This window comes from Bombus terrestris, chromosome 1, assembly GCF_910591885.1.
Source record: "Bombus terrestris chromosome 1, iyBomTerr1.2, whole genome shotgun sequence".
Taxonomy (NCBI): domain Eukaryota; kingdom Metazoa; phylum Arthropoda; class Insecta; order Hymenoptera; family Apidae; genus Bombus; species Bombus terrestris.
The window spans coordinates 844,862-868,497 of NC_063269.1; the positions used below are offsets into that span (position 1 = coordinate 844,862).

Consider the following 23,636-nt stretch of genomic DNA (forward strand, 5'->3'; position numbering starts at 1 on the left):
AAAAAAAAGAAGTCTGTTCGTACCGTCGATAAAAATTTTCCACTCTCGAATCAAATTAATCTCGATTAATGTTTGCTTTGTAATTTTTCCTTCGATCTCGTCCCGATAACACGTACTTTACTTTTACCTATTCTATCGCTGTATTTCCCATAATACCATGTCAAGTAAACGTAATTGTTTGTCCCTTATGATCACGACATTTATCAGTATCAATATTTCCTTATCGTTATTTTCCTATAAACGTTCTTAAGATATTATTTTTATTTGAACGCTACAAATTAAGAACTCGATTCGTTCTTTTCGCATTTATACAACACAGCTTTTCTCATTGTTTAAACTGGTCGTAGACTAAAGGCCTCTTTCGTCGGAAACGGAAAGTGGAAAAACTAGCTTTGTTGTTTCACTTTTCGCTCTCTTCCTTTCCGCGGAACGGTGCTGCTTTTATCGATTATTCGACACTCCTCGCTTCGGTGGTCGTGCTCTACTTTAATATCGAATGTCCATTGAGAATTCTTTCTTTCTGTCAAATACCAATTACCAACAGCGTCGAGAACCTCACGACGTAATGCACACTTTATTTTTCCTTATGGTCGATTCATTTTTCAAACGTGTACCATGTGCGATGAGAGATCGTGAACCAAGAGAAGCGATCGTATTTCCTCATTTGATCGTTCCACAAAGAGAAAAATATTTTTGCTGGTCGCGATTGTACAATCGATACATCATGCCGAGAAAACAGGGATAGACAAGATTCGAGTGGTTCGATCGTTTGATCATCGTTTAATTTCACGTTACAGCGTAGGATTCTTTCTTAACGACTATTTATAAAATTACATTGTTCTTGGTGTTCGTCGGTTGATTATCAGAGGAGCGATCGTTGATCTGTTATTATACAAGACACGAGGTATACGCGAAATGGTGGCAGGTATGTATCATCGGACAAGGATACGAATCGAGAAAGAACGCGCGATTCTCGTAACGTTAACCGTAATTTGCTACAGCATTCGAACGATACGAGTCTTCGTATGTATATCGCTACGACTTTACAATGTTAACTTCGTTTAACGTTATAAAATTTATGAGAATCGAGACTACACGAACTTCCGTAACTTTTCTAAGGGGGAAGTTAAACAGCACGTAGCTAGAAACTAGGGATTAAAACGAGGTGCGAGTCGTACGAAGATTGTTCCGAGTATTTCTTGGACCGTGCGTTTGCTCGAAATTTTTCCCTTTCCAAGGAAAGGTGAGTTCGAGGAAGAAGAAAGACCATGTCCCCAGTAACTTGTTATATCTTTGCGCTAAGTTTTCGGTTTGGCAAAATGGTCCTTGAAAGGCTTTACTTTTGGTCGGGAGTGTTTCTTCTTTCGTTCTTTACAAAAATAAACGATACGCTTTTCCTTATGAGAGACGAAGAAGAGGCGTGAGATCAATCGTTCGAGGTACGAGTTAATCTTTTCCGATAAAGAAATCTTATCTGTAGAGAAACGTTGATTTTTTTCTAATTCTTTTCTATATTTTTTTCATAAACTTCGAGTATATCATTTCTTCTACGAAGATTAAAACGAAGGGAAAAGACGAGAGAAAGTTGGATCTGCGATCATCTTACTCTTATCGATTATCACGTTACTTTCTAACCGGTCATCAAACCGAAGAAATCCATCGTTCGGGCGACTAGATCGATTTACCATGATCGAGAACTTTTCAAATTCTTCGATACGCTAGAAATCGGGTACCGAATGTGATTTCCAACGGCGATCACTTTGTTTCAGAATGTTCTTCCCGAGAATACGCGTCGGCGTTTATTTTTCCTGCGCAACAGATTGTTCAGGAGAAATTTACGACGTGGAATGTTCAGGACTCGCATCGATGTAGTCGATATCCGACGATGTTGCGGTGCTGGCGCGTCTTCCTTGCCTAGGGGATGCGTTTATGCGTGTCTTAACGCTGGTTGTAGAGACGCTCAGTCGGTTTCCGGTTCGATATACCGGCTGTTGTTTCGTCCTATAATTATCAAATGAAAGTTGTCCTTCGAATAATTACAAATACGAAAAGATACAAATGTCAACACGGCGAAAGGGGCGTCGCTTAATTTTTCTCGAATAAGAGGAACAATTTTTCAGATTTCCAAGTTATGATTCTTGCAATTCTAAAAACAACGGGAAAGCAGCTTTTGTGTCGCGAAATTGAAAAGCATATCGGTTCGAGCTTTGTACACCAGGAAGCTTCGTTCCTTTCGCAGCTGGCTATGTTCCAAATGTATCGTAGAAAGCGAAATCGAAACTTTCGAGGTACAGGCAGGTATAGGCTGCTTTCGATCGATGGAATTCCTTCTATGTCGACTTTAAATTTGCAAAGATTGCCAGAAGCATCGATCGTTTATTCGGTAACATTGTACCCTGATTAGCCCGGTGACTAATTCAAAATGCATCATTCTCTTCATCGACGCATAGCGAAACTATAAAACTCGAGGCTATAAAAAAGCAGAATTTCGCAACGAATTATTCGCTGTTAGTCTTTCTTATCGTATTACGAAGTGAACGTGGAAAAGTAATGATATCTTTCCACCTAATCTCGCATTCTTTTCCATTTCAATCGATAAACGAAAATTAAACTCGTCCACGTGTACGTTAGAATTCATCTTTCTGCTACGCGATTATTTCTCTCCGCGGCTTATACGAGCCATCGTCTTCGATCACAAAACCCCATTTATCCCTCTTATTAAATTCTCTCCTAACTACCTCAGAATTACCTCCATCCTTCGTCTCTTAGGAGAGTAAAAAGAAACGACAATCGCGACGGAGTAGAGCGGTAATTAGACGAGCGGCTTAACTCACTTCAGTCTCTCTTCGGCACCCTTCATGGCAGTGTTCAAATCTTCCTCCCACTGTTTCTCCTTCCTTTCCCTCTCCTGCCTCTCCATCTCGCGTTCCCGATTATACACTCGGTACTCTGGGATGAATGCCAATCGTCTGAAATCGACGCTCGGTCCGGCGCCTTCCGCGAGCCCGATCGCCGTGTCCTCGGGGAGATGATCGACTTTCAGGGATCTGTGCACCAAATGTCAGAAATCACAAGCACTCTGTCCGTTTGTTAACTGGAAAGTCAAGTCGTCAACGCGATCGAACGCTAAAGCTAAATGCGTTATTATAATATATCGGTCCGTTCTCGGTTCGCTCGAACTAAATGTTATCTCATTCGTTCGATCCCGTCCCAGCAACGATCCTTGGGAAAAATACTTTGCTCCAGCGAGATCCAACTTGTTCGGATCCGTCCGATTATGAGTTTATCGTCAATCGGTTCAGATTTTTCGGAAACAGATTTTTTCACTATTGTCACGACGCATCGTGGTACAAACGGCGATTCTAGCTAATAAAGAATAATTCTTTGCTCGTTTCCTGTTACTTGATTTTTAGTTTGCTTAAACTTCTAAATCCTCATAGATTATTAAATGAAATATCATTTATCTACGAAAGAGATAGCATATTGCGTTTAATGTTTCTGCTTGTTCCGATAAATGACAATACGAATCATCCAGCGTATCGTGAATTTTGTACAGTAAAGTACGTACTGTGCGTAAGTTGGGAGCACAGCGCACAGGGGCAAGGTAACTGCTCTCTATCGCTCGCTATCGCGTCTTGCTATACATCGTTACGTATCGCTATGTATTATTTTATTCGTATACGTTACACTTTCGGCCAATACGCGTGTTTATTGGACCGCGCAATCGGACCGTGACCGGAAACCGGAAATCTGACACTCACCGACACACGTGTGAACGCGTACGGTCAGTTATTTCTGACAAATTCGACACAGTTGTAAAGATAAGTAAGCATATTGGCCAAAAGCGACTAAAAAATAATTTTTTATCGCTTCGAATCGCTGTTTGGATTACCGCGCGTCGAACAACACTGAGAAAATCGCGGCTTGTAAATAAACGTAACGGTCGACGGTAAATGGAGAAACGCGTTCGCGCTACCGTTTCAGTTTCGGACCGGTTCGATCTCGCTTCGGTAAAATATTTTTGTTCGGGAATCGCTGCGTCGTATTGCTCGTAACGATACGACCGAAACCGTGGGATAATAATTAATTCGATCGAATGGAGAACGAGCCGATACGATAACGTGGATCGAATTTAAGAATACAGCGAATTACAATAGTAATTACAACCGGGGAAGAGATTTTAGAGTGAAACTGGAAATGGATTTGCGAACGATCAATGTGGTTATGAAGGATTATTATTTCGATTACCACTATTACTATCATTGGTAACATTACTACGAGGCATTAATACCATTCTAATAGAGTTGCGCGAGAACCGTTGTTACCATTACCGAAATAAATATTATCGCGAGGGATCTGCTCTGAAAATGATCGATTTCCAATAAAAAAAGACGAATATCGGAACGCGGTAACTTCTTGAAGTTAATTTCCTTTCAGCAAGGGGCATGATCGCGCGACATCGGCTAGAATCCGACGATCAACCTCTTCTTCTTTGCGACACGCTTACCTTTGTTTCGCCAGACGCTTCTTCTTCTTGTGCAACGGCTTCGTCTCGATGATCATCTCCTCCAGTTCGAACGTCGGATCGCAGTTCAGGTGATCTTTCGGCGGCGTGAACGACGGTTTGATCTGCTTGTTCAACACTTTGTCGAAGTCGAGTTCCCTCATCGCGTTCACTTGCTTCAGCTCCTTGAGCGTCGATACTCGCGCGCCTGGTGCCACGACTAACAGTCTGTTCATAAGCTCGCAGATCGCCGAGCTCCAGTCAACGGGTGTCGGTCTTTCTTTCTGAAGAACGTTCCTTTCGTTTCAACGTATGCGCATGTACTCGAATATTAACGTACAACGGAACAACGTTCCAAGTTTTTTCTTTGAATTTATTTCGAACGTATTCGTTTCCGCAAACGTGTTTGTTTTTAAAGCAATACGAATAGTTTCGATACTTTTAATCTGACAGACGTTTAATTCTTTCAAGACGAGGCGATGTTTACGGAAAAGTGTCGAAAATACGATTTATTTCGCGTATGTATAAATTTTAGAAGAGAAGAACACCACGGGAAAATGATGTTTCGCGGTGTTAAAAAATGGATATTAAAAGACGAGGTAGAGAGAACGAAAGATTTAATCGGCAATTTTACCTGCAGGATTTGCAAAGCCTCTCTGTGCGTCGTAGTGGAGCAGAGTGGGTAAGGACGTTCTCCTGCCAGAGTTTCCCAAGCGAGAATTCCCAAGCTCCACCAGTCTACGGCAAAACCGTAGCCAAGAACGCCGTATTCCTCGCAGGAACACATGTAAATTTCCGGAGCTGTCTCGGAATAACGTTCGAAGAAATATTATCCAAGTGACACGGAGATAACGACGATAAAAAGATGATTATGTTGGTCGTTCGTAGTTCATAGAGTTCGGCACGAATTATTTATCGTCGCGTTTTACTACGTTTGATTAACCGAATCGATTCATCGATCGGAATACGTATAATCGATTCATACCTATATACGGTTTTGTTCCCGACATCGACGTAGCCAATTCTCCATCCTCCAATACCGTTGCGATGTTGAAGTCCGTCACGTGCGCGTGTCCTAAGCAGAACAATAAACTTATAATCGTACCATCTACGTTTAACAGAGACCGGACAACCGAGCAACGTTCGATACAGCCTCGTGGCGCCATTACTTTGTCGTCTTTCTTTTCCATTTTACCGGTCGATTTTACCATTCTCCTTTTTAGTCCTTCGAATTAGCCGAGCAATAATAGCACGAATTTGATTAATCGGTGAGCCGGTGATCGTTAGCGATCGTTCGTTATCCGTCGTATGACATCTGACGCGAACGATGCCATATGCGTGACTTGGACCAGCTTGGAGGGTCGAATATCTCGAAGCCTTTTACGCCTGGAATTATTACGTTACCCAAGTTTCGTGTTTTACCACCTACGAGAAGAAATATGAAGTTTCAGAGTAAACATGTGTAAAATATCGTTCAAAGCGTAGGAGACGGTTGAGACCGTTTTTTAACAGCCTATTTTTAACAGCCTGGCACACGAACGACACCTTTCTATTCGTTTCTCCTCCTTTCGTTCACTCCCATTCCTTCCTTTTCTCAAATTCCTCTTTCTTACCTTCTCGCCAATTTCGAATTTACCTTTTACCTTTTTCCTGTCTTAAACGTTAACGCGAACGATCGTACGTTACAATTAAGAATCGATTTGGTGGTTTTAGAAAATTAAAGAAATCGCTGAGAGGAACAGGCGAAGATAAATTTCGCGTTTACGCGAACGAACGAAACGCGATCTACGGAGAATTTTTAACAGCCTGGTTCACCGGCGCAGTCATTGATCAATGAAAGAGTTAAAAGGCAGCGGGATAACGCGCTTCGCGCGTACAGCACGTTTTCACGAACAATAGGGGCGGGAATGGCGCGAGTGAGATGAAACGCGAGCCGGGTCGACAGCCGGCCCCGGTAATTTTAAATGATGCAGAAGCAATTCCGAGGCACAAACAGCTGTCGGATAAATGCAGCAGGAAATTAGGGTTACCCTTCTACGGTGAATACGAGTGTCCTTGGACCAGTCGTTTTCAACTCGACGCCATCGTACGCTTAGTTCTTCTGGCCTGACCTTTGAATTATAAATCTAGGTATGCCAACAACGAAGAAACGATCCCTTCAAACTTTCAAATACAATTTCTTTCGATCACGATAAAACGTATACGTTATTTAATATTTAATATTTAATACTAAATTAAATATTAATCTTTTACGGTATTTTTCGAGTGCCGGTTCGTGGCGAAAAGCTTAGGTAAGTGGGTAGATTCTCTTTTTCCGTTAACGTAGATTATTCTTAGATAGATAGATGCCTGAAAAACCGAGTCACAGGGTTGCTTCGTAATGGAGAAGAAAATTTGCCCGGTAAACGAGGAAACCTCCCGTGACAAAATTGAACTTCGTTAAATCGAATCGTTCGTCTTTCGAACCTTTACCGGGACGTGGGTAGTTGGGTTCTCGCGATAGTTCCAGAGCTGTTTTTCCCGCGCCGTACCGGATGGTCAAAGGGTGAAAGGTAAAATTTCAGAAGCGCATGGCCTCGGGGGTCGAATGGAAAGCGTAAAATTATTTACGAGCTGAGTCAGCCTGTCCGTGGTCGCGACTAATAGACAGAGAGAAAGAGGGAGAAAGAGAGGAAAATGACCGGATCTGCGGCCTGCTACGTCACCGGAATATAACGCGGTTCTCTATTGTAGGCGTTCTTTGACCTTTGCTGAGAAATCAGAAGCGGTTCTCCATCGTCGTGTCTCGCTCGGCAATCCAACGGGTTTCTAACGAAACTCGATGGACAAACGCTAACTGATCGAAGATCTATTCATCGATTGTTTAACTTTAGCGCATACGATATCGACGTTGTATCCGAAATTGAACAGACCCCGACGAGTTATTCGGAGTTTCGAATAGCATCGGCGAATTGGTATTAACGGAACGACGATTTTAATTAGTTTCTTTGCTTTTGTAAATCGTCTGTCTACCGAAAGGGGAATAAGCTACTGAACGTTCATTTAGACGTGAAATATATTTTGTTTGGTAACCACGAGGTTAAACGAACCTTCGTGCGAGCAACTTCTTTCCAGACTTTATTAGAATCGTTTCCCTCTTTCACGAACCGCTTTTAAACTTTGATTTTCGAGTTTCATCCAACTCGTTCGACTCCCGTCTCTTTCCTTATCGTTTCAAAGAAGAAATATTGGTCGACGGTTTAACAAAAAGATGAATTTTCGCGAAGAATCGGCGATTCGCCAACTTGGTGCAAAGAGTCGTCATCGAATTTGAAAACCGCGTGGTACTCGTCGAAGCAAGACGATAGAAGTTTGGTAATGCGATATTCTTCTTAAAATTATTTTAATGTTGCATCGTTGTCGGAGAATCAAAGGTTTTAACGCGAAACGATCGTGATATTCGTTCCGTTATTTTATCATACGATTCATCGTTAAAGATACGTCAAAGTTGCCCCAAGTTCGAAAGAAATTCGTTCGGCGAAGCTTGGTCGCAGACTTTTCATCTCAAATCGCGCTCTTCCATCGAAGCTGAAATTCCAAAACACGACGAAACGCAATTCCGAATCATCAACGATAAATTAGTCGTCGAGTCGAACATTATCACGCGGCGTTATAGAGGTAAATGCTATTGATTTTTGTACCGCGGGTCGGTGCCACGTCGGTCGACGACGAAATATCAAAACACAGAGGCTGGTTCTTTCACTCAGCGTGGAATATCACGGATTTATGTTTCCATTGAAATCATCGCACGAAAGGGTGTTTGTTGCGATCAAAGAACTTCGAGGTGAGTCAACTAACAAGGTGCTTTGTGTTTATCTGTAACATCTCCGAGACGAAGCCATAGGTATTGTCTAAAATCCGAATCATCTTCTACGTCGCTTTTAAGGGCAAATATCATTCGGATTTCAATATGTAAGTTCTAAGCTTCGTCTTTATTCCACAGTAATTTGTCAGCCTTAGCATGTTTCAAGGATGCTCGTAGAAAACACTGTAATTGGGGAAAAGAATGCTGTAGTAGAGAATTTAAGAATGGAATTTTCCCCTTCTAAATAGTCGTTAATAATGCTAGAAGATGGTCGCCTCTGTAGAAGAAAATTTAAGTGCCAATAAACATTAGGTAATCGTTCCTCGACTTTCGTTTATCTCGTCCATTTTAAAGGAATGACTTTTTTAAACGAGTTTTCTTTGCAACTAAGAGGCGACATATACAGGCACGTTTTCTATAGCTACGTTTTTCTTCCACGTGAATTTCTCTAAATTCGACGAAAATTCAGCCGCGGAATCGTGTTCGCGATTTACTTCGATCGAACATACGAATTGTTCGAACGATGCATTTGTCATCGATGAACGTGGAAATTAAGCGTAAACGGTTCGGTTGACGAGCAAACGAAGCGTACGTTCGCTTACGATGCTGCGACTTGATTTACGGAATTTCGAATACCGATCGTCAGCGTTTTAGGTAACTCGACGTTGAATATATTCAATGAACGCGTGGCGTTAAATGTTGCTAATTAAAAAGAAGCACGGTGCCGCGTTTCGAGCGTAGCAAATTCTTTTCGCTTAATCCGTCCTTCTTCCCTTTCTTTTCGATGGCATTTATTTGAAAAGAGAATGGCCATGTTTCCGCGTTTACCGCTTGTAATTGCCGCGTTTTGCCCCTTCATTTCGCTTTCGTTCGTACGAAACGTAACCTGTATCCCGTTCGAGGGACGTGGCAGTCTTAAGGCAAATTTTCTGGGCTTTTGGATGGATCTTCCAGGATTCAGGAAATGTTCATCCTGGTTATCGCTCGCGTGTCTTTATTCGAAATCGTTCGACGATTTTCGCTCTCGAGGAGTTTCAAAAATTAAACGCAAATGCAACGAAAAAGAGAAGAGAGCCAGGAATCGTTGTTTGGCTCTGTTTTGCAGTTATACGTTCTTGTCTTTGAACAAAGGCGCGGAACGAACGCGGCGTATACGCTCGGATATCCGAGTGTCGACATTTTCGTCGCAAGCCCGACGATCGTAAGTAAATCTAGCGGTCTTAATAGCGAGTAGATCGATGAAGTTGATCCCGTGTGATTCGTGTAATTGTTTGCCTTCTATCGTTCGTCGACGCGACGAATTCGTTTCGCAAAGCGTATTCCGACGATGATGAAACACCGTCCGTAGTTCTATACGCGGAAGCTTCTAAGGATATTGGACACCTCGGTGAACGACAAAGTCATTCGAGTAGTCGATCATCTAATTATTTCGAGCGACAAATTGGATCGTCGGACGGGCCATTTTCCACTACGCTAATATACAAAGTTTGCCGGCGCCGACGCTGTTTACCGTTGTAAGCTCTTAACTTTCTCGCTATCGAGTTCTATCCCTGTTCTTATCTATTCTTTCTTCTTTCTTCTTTCTTCTGGAAATGAACGGTGTCCCTAGTTTTCTTATACTTTTCATTAGTACGTGTTAGAGAAACTTGCACGTACCGAAGCTTTGCTTTACCGAAACGAATACCGAGAACAATGGAAAGACGAACAAACGGAGATAATACCGCAAAGTCTTGTCCAGACTGGAGATAAAGATTAGAGGTATTTTAAAAAATTACGCGAAAGATCTCGAGTCAAGTAGATAATTTCGTTGGTACGATCGCGAATTTATATTTCAACGACGTAATAAAACGAACGTAAATAAAACGTTATCTTTCTTCGTTTATGTCGGTTTCGTGCTCGCGATCATTAGGAAAGTTAAGGAATACCAACGATACATCCTAATTTTCGATTACGTGCTAAATTCTTTAGTCTCTTGATATCGTATATCCCGCGTTGCGCAATAATTCCTTGTCGGTTAATAGCCCGTGGACACGTTAAATCGGTAGAAAGCCCGTTGGTCGCGGTTTAAGTACGTATCGGGGAATTTGCACACAGAGCAACGTATTTGTAGTCTGTAGAAGTAGAACGAGCATAACGTAATTCGTGTTATCTCGGGAACGTGATTTGATCGGTTTGCGGGCGTGGCCGTCGTTTTAACAATAAACCCTACGTCAGTCGATAATACGATAGTTTCGGAATTCCGTGTAATTTACCCGGTGAACGACCAACATTCGCTATCGACTTGATCGGAAAGAAAAGAATGGACTTTTGCGTGCTTGAAATCGATTAAATTCGGTCACGACTCGCTTCGATTCGATCTGGGTGGTTCAAGGTTCAACGCAGATGCGAAAATTGTACGTACGTATTACGGCTCGAGTAATTAATAAACTTTGCCCTTGCGTGTATAGCGTTCGCTCGCACCTTTCAATTTTATTAAAAAAAAATCGAGGAACGTTGGAAGTTTTGAGTGGTCCTAATTCGGTGACCTAGGTAGAATTACAGCACTCTGTGAAATTTCCCTTAAAAGCGATCGACGTCCTATTAAACTGTTCCCGGGTTGCCGGCAATTTTTAAATTGTCCGTTGTTAAAAGGGGATTAAAGCGTGGAAACGATATCGTTCCTATTTTACAAATTGCCGCGATTCCTGCGAAGAAGGAGGGAAGCGAGATAGTCGGCCTCTCGACGAGATTTTTCTCTCGAAAATCGACGTTGACTCGGTTCGTTGGTTCCTGCGTTCAACGTTTCTCGCGACTCTACGCGAGATTCTCTCTTTCAAGAAGCGAAAGATCCCGCAGCGAATTGCTGAATTATTTGGCGCGGCCAACGGCAGGTGTACGGAACAGAGAGGCGATCCGTCGGTTCGTCGAGATTCGTGCAAAGGAAACCTGGTACCCGGCTACGTCTTTTATACGACGGCTGTCACGTACCTTCTTCGTCCAACAGAATGTTATCGGGTTTTATGTCGCGATGTACGATTTTGTGACTCTGCAAATAATCGAGGGCCAGAGCGATCTCGGCAACGAAAAGCACTATGCTTTGCTCGGAGAAGACCACCTCTTGCTGGATGTGATACCTGAGATCGCCGCCAAGCAGTAAATCCGAGACCATGAACAAGTCTTCCTCGTCTGCAACAGAGAAAAGAGCGAGTTTCCTCTTTCACCTTCCTTTTTACGCCAATTAACGTTTATCGGAGCGATTATTCGTGACAGATTTTTTTTAGCCCGATTGTCGTCTACGTAAGAGATAATATAATCGACGAGGGGAAAATTCAATCTCGATAAAACGACACGATGAAAGAAACTCGGAGACCTCCATAAATTATCCTCTTAATCGGTCGTACTTGCCTCCTCTTAACCGCGATTTTCTGGTTAATAGCGGAATTTCGTGGTTAATAGCGGAAGCAAGGAAAACAAGCGCGAAACAAGCGGAAAGATCGTCGATCGAGTTAGTTCGCCTAATGCGGTTAGTACCGTTCGCCGTGGGAAAATCGATATCAACGATAGAAGGACGTTCGCGGTATTCGAGAGACGGATAGACGATCGGCTTACCTTGAAAGCTGAACCACAGGTTCACCAAACAGGGGTGTTCCAGCTGCGAGAGGATCTCCACTTCTCGCGCGACATTCTTCAACGCACCCCGCATCGCGCACTCACCCTTGTGCACGTACTTCATCGCGTACATGTTTCCAGTACGATCTCGTTTCTGCACTATGCACACCTATTAAGGAATAATTAATTGCCCCTTGCCGGATGAGCGATGAATTACGAGGCCGCTTCCGGCCGATCGTTGCGTTAGACGATAAAGCGCGAGTTAATTGCGATAGGGTGGATATTTTTAGGAGAGAGAGAAGCGACATCAACGGAGGGTGGAAATTTTGTTGCAGGTGAAAACGAATTACGACGACGTTTCTTTCTTCTCGCGGGCAAAATATCGATAGGGAAACACGGAAGTAGGTGCAGTTTGCAATGCCGATTCATCGTAACGCGATTCGATGACAAACGTATCGTGGTACACGGTGGATGTAAGTGACGATAAATTATGAGAGGAAGAGACGTTTACAGGCAGTTGCGCTGCGACTCTATTTATCTAAATCTGTCGGAGACGATTGATTCGTGTAACGCGTTATCATCCATGATTTCTCGTTCGGAGAACGAATTTACTTATCCAAACTTGCGATTCGGTCGGCAGAGGTTCGTTCGCATAATCGAGCGTTAATCGAAATTTTTCTCCGACAAATGGAATTCAGATGAATAGAATTTTACTGTATAATTGGCATGGATATAAGATAGCCTGGGTGGAGGGGAACAGCGTTATCTCGTCCGCGGATCAAGTGCATTGTATTTTTCCAGCGATCGGGTTCGATTTACGCGTGTACGCACAAGTATAACATTTTTAACGAAAATTTATTCGCATCGAAACATTTTCGTTTGGCAAATTTCAACGTGAAAATTTCAATACGTACATTGAAATTTAAACGGTCGAATTTCAAATAACGATACAAGTTGAACGATGTATATTAATCCGATATGAGCTCGGTAACCGATGCAGGTATCAACGCGGTGTTATTATCCGGTGTCGTTACCTCTGCGTTAATTCGATTATTCGACGGAATGATTTCGGAATTACGGATGGTCCGTGAACAAACACGGATTCTTTCGCGATTCGGAAGAAAAGGAACGAACCCGTTGCGCTAGAGGCGTGCCAATAACTTTAGTCGGAGCTATGTTTGTCTCTCGTACCTTTCCGAAGCTTCCTTTCCCGATGGCTCGTAGGATCTGAAAGTGATCGAAGTTCACTGAAACGAGAAACGGCATAGAATTAATAATAAAAGACCACCGTATCCTGTGCTCGAAGAAAAAGGAACGAACAAAACGGTTTCACGAAATCTCGTTTCATCGATAGAACCGGCGAATCGTATCGAACGTTTACAACGTACGTAGAGCGTCGTAGTACAAAGCGATGTTGTTCACAAAGGACCGATCGAGCGAAAAGTTGCGCACACGCGCACCGGAACTTGCGGTGGCTGTGTAAACTAGGCGAAAAACCGCCACAGGAAGTTTATAGTCGTTGATGTAGCGACCAGGCGGTCTCCTCCTAAAATCGTGTCGGCGTATCCTGTCATCTGTCGTTTCCCGGCTAAATATCCGGTGACGGGAGAAATTTGAACTTTCAACGTTCTGCGTCGTCGACACGCCAACGATCGAATGCCTGAATGCTAAGCAGATCGTCGACATCCGACGTACCAGACGCGATTAGCGTATCGCTTTTGATGGCAAAACGACTTTCTTCGTTTTCCTAGTTCCGCTAATTAGATCCGCGGAGGCAGTCGTCTTTGAAAATTCGTTCACAGTGATTTTAAAAGCCACCCGTCAAGAAGCTTAAAACGCAGGCGGTGGTTTTAATAAAACTGTTCTTTAACGGGGCTGTTTCGTGTTAAACTCGCGAATCTAGCGTGATTTCTTTTTTTTAATTTCACTAATTAAAACACAAAGACAAAGTCTATTTTCCGACCTTTCTATCACTCTCCGGAGACCTTGCTCCCAGAGCAAGTTGCCTTTTTCGCTCACATCTTGCGCGTGTGTGCGTGTCACACGACTGCGTGGTTTCCGTTCGTTGCGAAGCGTGGCAAACGCGACGATATAACGGTTATTACGAATATCAAATCGAACGAAGGAGAGATTTCTTGACGTACGGCGATTCACCGGCAAAGTTTAACAATTTAATCCAAATCAATTTGATCGAACGTAACGGTTTCGTTAACTGTCTGCCCTGGCGGAATCGGAATCGGAAACGTCGATCGAAAACGATATCGCGAACTCTGCAAGTAGTATCTCGATAAATATTCGACTTTTATCCGATACGTTGGCGATTTTTCGCTCCGTAGTTAACGATAAACTCACGTTCGACGGAAAAACGTTAAAGACTTACCTTCTTCGCCAGGAGTAGGCTCGTTCCGTGTCGACTGGTTGGCACCCATTTTTGCCCCTCAGTGGATCTGGATACGTGACGCGAGTGCCGGTGGCCTGTGTAACGTGTAGCCGGATACTTTGATCGGGCCGAGAAAAGACATCCACTTAGAATTCTCATGCTTCCACCCACTCACGGCTCGGTTATTCATTTGATCGAACGTCTTCTTTTTTCCACCGTCGATTTCTTGTCTTTATTCGCTCCTCCGCCTCTGCCGCCGCCCCCTTGTCGTCGTTTCGTTGCCCCAACCACTTAATCTTGTTTCCTTTTCTTCGTATTCCCTCCAGCCTACTGTCTCCCTGTTATTAGATCTCTAGCCCGAAGGTCGTTTCTCTCCGTCGAGATTCTTTCGTTGCTCTTAACTCGTCACCTTGTTTCTTCCACTCGGCTTTCACGGCGTTCACTCCCCCGCACAGGGCTGTTTACTTTTTTTTCACTATCGTTGCGCTTTTCCTTCGATTCGATATCGTCGCTTTTCGACGTTCGCCTTTTGTTCCTTCCCGCTCTCCTCTTCTCCTCGAGTTCGTCGGATACTGCCGCGTCGCTGGAATACGTCACCGCTTTGACGACCCTTTCAACGTCGCTTCTCAAACTTCCTATCCCGTTACCTGTCTCTCCCGGTTCGTCGTCGCTTTACGTCCAATTTCGCCGAGTTTAGACACTTTGCGAAACTTCTTGCTCGATTTTCGAACCCTACTTCCCTCGCTTTCGCGCCCTTCCACTGCCTCCGCTTTGATTCGTCTGTCACCGTTTCGTCCTCGTCCCTTCTAATACGTATATACGTCTTTCGACCCTTTTATCGCTAACTGCCTCCACTTAGGACTTTCCGTTCAAGATTTCGCAATTTCTGGTTGGTGGTCTCGACGGGATTTGTCGAGAAATCGCGTAGATCTTGGGCGATCGATCGACCGATCCAAGCGATAAAGGCCGTGGCGTTAATTACTGCCGCGCCGATTCGTGGATTAATCAACGGTGACCTGCCGTTAATTCACCGAATAACAAGCGACGGAAGCGCGACGGCTGTTCCGTGATGACGGTCGATGGCTCGTGTGGATGATGGCCTGCAAGCGCGTAGATATTTATCGGTGGGAAAGATTCCGTAGAAACCGGTTAATCGGCCAAGTAATCGGTAATTTGCGGATTCGCAGAATGAAAATCGCGAATCGTTCGAATTATCGTTCCCCAGGACTTTTTCGTCAATTACAGCCTGCTTTTTCGTAACGACCGACGAATAAAGCGTGCGATCGCGAGAAATGACGATCGTGCTTAAAAGCAACGAGAATTCGGGAGCTGAATTTCGTTTATTACGACCCTTTGATGCTTGGAAAATAAGCGAACGAATCATGCTGCTTCGAGAGAAATCCCCTGCGAGTAAAGGATCGCGAAATCTCGTAATACGGACAAAATTTTACAAACAACGAGAATTTTCCGCCTTTCTGGCGGTTGAAACGCGCTGCTTTTGGAAAATCTCATTGATTCGCGTCGTTTTTATCGCGGTATAGTGGACGAACGAACGAGACGAATATCCTTGGTTATGTTTTAGGTAGAAGCTGGCACAATTTTTCCGAATTTTCTAGTAAAAAGAAGAAGCATCGTAAACGCGATTACTCGGTTCGATCGGAACGAAAGGGACGAAAGGGACGAAAGGGACGAACGGCACGAAAGGACGAGTATATATAATTTGCATACTCCCTTAATTTTCGTTTGACAAACTACTGTTTCTTCTCTTCTTTGTGTCTCGTGGCAGCGAAGCAACAGACTAGCGGAAGTTCCGTGTATCATGAAATTCAAAGGGAGATTTCCAAGGGCATAGGGGAAAGTTCCCTAACTCGGATCCCATCCTAAATTGGATCACAGTCTTTGTTCGCATAGAAATTGTCGGCCAACGTTTCTTAGCACAAAGTTACAGTTTACATGTTGTTTAGTAACAGTATCGAAACGAAACGCTCGAGATAATAGATAGTACCTTTGATACGACGAATGCTTTGTTCCGACGTCGGCTGACGCAGTTCTGCTACTGATTTGCAGAAGCTGTAACTTTCGACTCGTACGTAACTTTCCCCTACCGCAAAAATCATCCCTTTCTCGTATCTTTTAATCTTTTTTTTTTGTTGCCCTTCTTCTCCTTTGATTCAACGGTAGCATCTTTGTGCTAATTATTTCTTTCTTGCCGAGAAAACGATCCAAGTATCCTCGCTTTGGTCGATCGAAATTTTTGATAATTGGCCAATTATCGAAAACTTTGATTTCCAGTCGATTTACCCCGTCGCTTCGTTTTCTTCTTCGATTTTTCGTATATTTCCCTCTGCTTTTCTACTCTAGGGTCCAATTATTCTGCCAATTTTGATGGAACTGATCTAAGGGCGTCGCTAAATACACGAAGAAACGAAGATCTCCGTTGAATCATCGATTTATACGACGATTTTCGACAGCAACGTTTACAACTTCGAGCAATCTATTCCTTTAGGAAGAAATCGATGTAACCACGAAACACCGTCACGGTTTCCGACGTTATGACACGTCGAATCGATGCAATTCCTTTCGTCCTTTCGTTCCACAACGAGTTTGTTCCTTTCGTGCTTCAGATTCGTTGTTCATTGTTCCGGCAAATAAAAATTTATTGACCACGGTATATTACGGTCCTTCGACATGCGACGCGCATGTACGTTATTCTTTTTCTCTTTCATCGTTTCCTCGACGGCGAAACGTGTCTCCTCGAGATCGTAATAAACCGGAGATCGATGGAACGGGGGAAAAGCACCAACGTTATGATTTCTTATCGCGAACTTTTCTTCGGACGACCACCGTGTTTCGTACATCTTGTCGTTGGACGATGTCGAACGAGTCCTTTTATTCGACAAGACGTTTCACGACACGAGACCCGCGTAACGTTTCGCGTATGAATAGAACGGACATTCGCAAAAATTTTGAAAATATAATCTTTCGAACGAAGGAAATTTACCGCGAATCGTACGTGAAAGCGATCGAGCTATATTTTTCTTGAATTACATATAAGCACGATGCACGTACTCTTTTCTTCATAAAGACTTTGTTTCTTCATAAAACTCGCGTTCTCTGATCAATTGCCGCGTTATTTCTGGCACAGGATTATTACGAGCGTCGACGAAATGTCCGACGGCTCGATAATTTACAGGATATCGCGGAACGTAAACGGCAGTTGTCAATTCACGATCGTCCTAGTTTTACCCTTTGTCCCGCCTGTTTCCGATCTATTCCGCGAGCAAGTTGCGGTACGAAGACAGACCAACGTGAAAACGCGTGTAACCGTCCATGCCGTTCTATTATCTAATTAAACGCTCTGGTTGTTTACGGTTGATCGATAAATGCATGTGATCGTGATTTGACGAGATACAAGCAATTAATATCGAAGCTATCGAAGCTATTTAATTCGTCACGGAAATTTTTTAGAATATAACAGATCGTTGGTAATATACGCATGGATACGGGTTTGTTTCAATTACGTATTTTTTACATGCACGTCGACTTTTTCCTGATTCGAAGAGATACCGGCGTTGATCTAATCGACTGACGATCAACGACCCTCTCTCGTGGTGTCTCGTAAAAAACTTCGACGCTATCTTCGCGCGGCTATCTAAACGCGTTCTTGCGAAGCAACATTTTCTCGCTACCCTTCGCATTCTCGCGAATCAGAAGCAAAGGAAAACGAACAGAGGGCGAAAGAGGCAGCCGAAGGAAGCGCGTGTCGTAAGCGGGACGAACGAATCTCGCGGCGCCGGAAGTGCAGACTGTTCGCAATTTGTTCGTACGGCTAACGAACGCGACGTTGGTCGTGCTAATGCCGACGATCGCGTACCGTGCTCGGTGCATATCGTTCGAAAAGCGACCTCAAGACAAACAGACGGCGAAAAAAGAGGGTTAGGTCTGACCCCGTTTCCAAGTTACAGTGACTTTCGAGCTTCGCCGGGCTCGGAAGCCAGCAAAATCAATTTCATCTCGCGAAGCGCGGTACTCGTCTTTTCGAATTTTCGTAGTTTTCGTCCTCCTCTTTCTAAAAATAGCCGTACAAATACCGAGAAACGATCGTAGCCTGGAAGCATAGTTAAACAAAGAATGGCACCACATAGTTACGTACTATTTTCTCTTTTCTGTAATTTACCCTTCTAACCGACTACCGTCTGTACTCGCGGTTTTCACCCACGATCCGAGAATCCTGTGACAACGTTTTCAGGCGAATCTTTTTCTTTTTCGACGTTCGTCCTCTCAGAGTAATAGGTATATCGTTTTATTCCCGATCTGGTCACTGATTCGTTGTTATTTAATGCGATCGTTACAGCCTCGATCGCGTTATTTATAACGGTTATCGTTCCGCGTTTCCAATTGCACGCGATCGCTCTATTCTTTCGAAATGTCGAATATTACTCGCAATTATCGCGTTTCGTTCCATCAGCGGGGTAATTAATTTATTTTCGTTCGTCCACTCGCAATGTAGCACGGAATATAGAATGGAATTTTTTTCTAGCTCGTACACCTTCTCGAACGGGCGAGATTTTTGAAAATCCTGTACGTCGAAAACATCGTGGCCGACGTGGAAAAAAGAAATTGTTGCCGATTCGTTTTTATTTCGCGGTGTCTAGATTTTCTGTTTTTTCCGCTTTCCTTCTTTTCGCATGGTTGCGCGTTCGTGCGTGTCCCTTTTTATGCGACGAATGCGAGATATACGTTCGAACCTTTTTTCCTACGTGCTGCTATTAAAGCAACGACGGTTATTTACGTTCATACCGACGTAAAATCTCCGACTCGTATACGTCTTTCTTTTCTTTCTTCGACCGGTCTTCGTGCCGTTCCTCGTTTTATCGCGCGATACAAAAAGAACCAAGATGCTCTTTAATGCCATTGAACGGTTAACTCGTCTCATTCCCTGGAAAATACGTTAGCGAGTATTTTTTATGAAGTATCGCGCGAACCTCGTTTCGCCGCTAATATCCTTTCCCTTTGCATCCACCTGGATGCGCCATGATACGCCAAATACGGAACGATGTTACGTCGTAAACGAGACAACGCGTAATAACGCGATGTAATAATGAAAACATAATGAAAACATTCGAATAGCGCGTAATTATCTGCGCGATAATATTATGATAATATCGTGTAAATATATTGGCGAGGAACGACGGGACGATATCGATCGGTCAAGTTCGACAAGGAAGAAGGGAATCGATACGAACGTGGATCGATCCTGTTTTCTCAGCAAGTTGTTGCTAAACGAACCGTTCGGCGAACGTAAATTTAAGACGATAGGAAACGTGAAAACACAAAATGAAAGAATTTTCGATACCTGAATCGCAACGTAGTCGAGTTTGTTCGAGACGCGACGGAATGATCGAGCGGAATGATTCAACTGGCGAATAGAATGGCGATAGAAACGACACGTATCCACGAGCTAAAATGCTCCGATTCCGATCGAATAGATTTGCTAAAACAAATACATCTAATCGGATTCCATGGATAATCGACCGCCCTCGATTACCTAACTCGCGCAACGTTGATTCGAACTTTGATCGCGCGATTCTCGCATCAACTTTTGAACTTAATTCGTTATCGACGCGTATTCGTTCGATCGACTATCTATCTTTCCTTACGCGACTTTCGTACGTGTCCGAACCACGTTACGAATATCAACGGCATTCGTTTCTGCCAGCAGCATGCCCGAATTCTATGATCGAAGCGAAACAGAAGACAAATATAGGAAATAACGTTCACTCACTGATTCGTTTACGACGTCTTAATCGTGAGAAACAGATTCACCGACATCTTCCTGCGGAAGAACTTTTTTTTCCGTAGCAAAGAGGCATCCGAGACAGCTGTCGAGGCTGACTCGAACGAAACGAGCAACCAGAAGAACGATGTCAGCGATGGCGAGCACAAGACGACTTTTGCGGCTGATTCTTCGTGGCAGCGTAGAAAATCGCGCGCTGACGATCGAGCGTGGTTGCTTGGCGAGAAGGTCGCGCGCGATCGATCATCGTAGACAAGCAGGGACCCGAACTACGACGACGACGAGAGGGATCGACGCAACGATCGATAGTGGAACCGCGCGTAAAAAAATCGCAAAGGTGCGTAAAATCGTGACGGTGGCGATCGCGGTCGCGGTCGCGGTCGCGGTCGCGGTCGCCGCACGAGTGTCGATGTTCCTAGACGGTTCAAGGGAACGACGCTCGAGTACGCGAATCTACTGCGGCGTCTGCGCCGAGACGCCGCCTTCGTGGCTGCGTTTCGCGCGTGCTGTGCGTGTTTCGGCGGCGCGGTACGGCGCGTCCTCTCGCGCGTATCATCTCCGTATAGTCGTGGTATCGTAGATAGAATCCGTGGGTAATTGATCGATGGAAATTGGTGGAAATTGTCGTGTGCACGGGAACATTGAAAGGGTGATTTGGCGAGATTGTTCAATGGGTCCTTTGATGTATCGCGAGAAATATAACGAGGAATATCGAGAGGGAGAGAGCTACAGACTCTTCGGCAAGAGTAGATCATAGTTTTATATAGACGATAGCCTGTATAAGGTTCGGCTTTATTCGATGAAATACGGGGTCTTTTGCGAGTGAGAGATAACGATTTCTGCCTGTCGATAACGATTCCTTCGTGGGTTCAGGTATTCCCTCGTTACGGGGTCACCTTTCTGTCTTTTTAAACGAATCTATATGTTTTTGCTTGGCGGACTTGATAGATGAGTCCAAAGACCCATCGGCCTCAGCTCCGCGATGGATATTAATAGCCAGAAAAACATTGGAATTCATGTTTCACGTTTAATGCGAATTTCTCTCGGTTCTTTTCTTAGTGATAGCGCCGATGAAAGAGATGTAGCGAAGTCTCGAATTAAGCAAACAGCGGCGTCGATAGACTTTGGAACGTGCCGATTTCGATGCAACGTTCTTCGTTCGTTGAATAAGGTCGGGGCTCGGGTATGGATTATCGGCCGTGTATATCGTGCCTCATTTTCGCATCGCCGATCGTAGCTAAATTTCTAGCCAACTCGAAGTTGCCACTCCCAGATTTCTGTGATGTACGTTTTCGTTCGAACAGGCCTTCTTCTTCCTGCTTTCACCTGTCCTTTTGTTCATTTTATTTCCGTCTTCTTATCTCTCCGCTCTTTTTATTCGTGCATTCGCTAAAACCTCATGTCGGTGCTTCGGCGAGACGCGATGCTTTTCATTCCTGAAATTGCCACCGCTAATAGATCGGGTTCCGTATCTGGCAATTCTGGCACCGTAGGATTTCATGCTCGCAGCTACGCTGTAGAAGAAAGAAAATCTCGGCAACGTCCACTATAAATCAGGAAATAGGATACAGGAACGATTTTAAAGGAAACGTAAAGGCGAATGGTAGATCGCGAGTCGGTTGGACGGCATAGACCAGCTATCGGCATCTCGCTATTCGCCAAAATCGAAAACGTAGGAACTAAAGTTTGATCTAAAGTACCAAACGGTGGCCACCTCGTCCTTTTATAAATTTGGACGAGCGACGCTTAACTCGGAATAGCACCTGGTTGCCGGTAAGTGCTCCGTACTACTTTTACGCTCAAGTCGATATATAATTCTTCGATAAGCTAAAGTAACGTAGTGGTAAGTCCTTAAGGATTTTACGCGTTAACCTACTTGTAAGATGTGCAATAGTTATTGCACGTGTTATCGCCTCCTTAGTGTTAAAAGGATAATCGATAAATAATTAATACGATATAAAGCTGTATGTTGGAAAGTTTAGGTTCTCGGATACTCGTGAGTCCGACGTGTATAAAGAAAATGGTAAAATACTGCTGCGGCCCTGAGCGTCGTTGCATCAATTGGTAGCACCGCTGCATTAATTCACAGCTATATACTTCCTTTGGCCTCTTTCGTGAGACTTCGATCATATTCCCTCCATCGAGCGCGCTAACTCGCAGAAATATCCATTGAGAATGAGAGTGACTGAAAAATTGAATAGAACCGAAAATAAAGTAACGCCGAAGATCGCTATAAATCCAAATAACCGAATAAGAATTCGATACGCGTAGCGGCAAGACGTCGATCTTAATAACTTTCGAGGCCGGATAACTCACCGAAGAATCGAACTCTCTTACCGGACCCTATTCTTCTTTCGATCCCATCTGCATCCTCGAAATCGAACCGAGGGTGAACTGCATCCAATGGAACGACGCGACTCTTTCGTTCGGTTTTCATCGGACTGTTCCGTTTCAAACGCGACGGCGACGATTATTCGTCGCTTTTATTTCAATGTCATAAACGATCGAAACGAATCTCTCTCGTTTTCCAGTCGCGATATATCATTCGCGTACGTTTTAACCTGACGTAGCGTAACGTTCGAGGTTCGCCTATCTGGACAGGAAAAGAGAGCAAGATACCGATGAAAAAAAAAAAAAAAAAGAAAATTCTGGCCGTTAATAAACGACAAAAAGTAATTTTACCTTCGACCTTATCTCTCAGAGTGTGAAATATTCGATATTCAAGTTGTACGCTAATCCGAGTTCAGGCTTTTTTTCATCATTATCTTTGATATCAGCGTCGTCGCTAAGGCTATATATTCTCCTGTCATAAAGTAAAATATTTTCTTTCGATAATAAGGAAAAGCCTGGATAAAAGCGCAACCGTATATCATTGTTCGTTCCGTGGTCGGGAGAAGGAGTTGTCAAGACGCTGAAAGCCGTAACAACGCCCATATTTTTCTCTCGTTATCACAGCGGCTATTGTCTCGTCCGGAGATCTCGCTACTTGGTTTTTCGCTTTCTCGTACGACGTGGAAAAGACGATGGAAACGCGGTACGAAGCAACGGCGGTGTTTGAGCGACGTTGGAGCGGTGTTGAGATCGGCCAGGCGTTTCCACGCCACGATAAACGGCATCTAAGAAACAACAACGTGGTTCGCTTCTGTTCGGTTTCGTCGAAACGGGGAATCTGGTCAAAGGTATCGAAACCCGACATCCAACTTTCTCGTTGTTATCGCAGCTGCCGTTGCCGCTTCCGTGTCCTGTCCGGTCAATAGTAATTCGCGTTTTGCATGCGCCCACGCGGTCGTCTACGCTCGAACCGTATAACTCGACGACATTGTTTCTTCCTTTCGCTTCGATCGGTCGTTGTTTTCACGCTGTGGAACGCGTGACTTTTCCTCTTCGACGTGCACGCTCGCGCGCATAATTCGCACCCTCTTTTCGTCGTGCCTCGATGAACATCGTGCTCCGGCTACCTCTGCCAACGATTAAACCGTTATTTCCACGAAATGTTGTTCTTGCGATTAACCTCTGGCTGCCT

At 44.0% G+C, this 23,636-nt stretch overlaps 1 protein-coding gene across 3 annotated transcripts; it reads right to left on the minus strand.

Annotated features, from left to right (window-relative positions):
• Window positions 1-760: 760 nt before the first annotated feature.
• LOC100646573 (serine/threonine-protein kinase 32A) lies at window positions 761-22,651 on the minus strand. 3 transcript variants are annotated; one of them, XM_048414589.1, is made up of 11 exons: window positions 20,102-22,651; window positions 14,964-15,416; window positions 14,317-14,899; window positions 13,128-13,183; window positions 11,937-12,105; window positions 11,316-11,513; window positions 5,490-5,579; window positions 5,139-5,305; window positions 4,508-4,788; window positions 2,835-3,047; window positions 761-2,001 (listed from the first exon to the last, which is right to left on the minus strand). In XM_048414589.1, exons 3-11 carry the CDS (start codon window positions 14,363-14,365, stop codon window positions 1,836-1,838), a joined length of 1,389 nt encoding a protein of 462 aa, XP_048270546.1. In that variant the 5' UTR covers window positions 14,366-14,899; window positions 14,964-15,416; window positions 20,102-22,651; the 3' UTR covers window positions 761-1,835. The 3 variants fall into 3 exon arrangements, with proteins under 3 accessions (XP_048270546.1, XP_048270541.1, XP_003392892.1); XM_048414584.1 differs by having other exon boundaries at window positions 14,317-14,915; XM_003392844.4 differs by lacking the exon at window positions 14,964-15,416.
• Between the last annotated feature and the right edge of the window lie 985 nt (window positions 22,652-23,636).

Bases quoted from the DNA above. Each gene is read 5' to 3' on its own strand.
- LOC100646573 (XM_003392844.4), bottom strand. From the start codon at position 14,365: ATGGGTGCCAACCAGTCGACACGGAACGAGCCTACTCCTGGCGAAGAA. The intron at 12,106-13,127 runs GTACGAGAGACA...ATTCCTTAATAG, and splicing joins GGAAAGGAAGCTTCGGAAAG to GTGTGCATAGTGCAGAAACG. The intron at 4,789-5,138 runs GTAAAATTGCCG...AACGTTCTTCAG, and splicing joins AGGCTTTGCAAATCCTGCAG to AAAGAAAGACCGACACCCGT.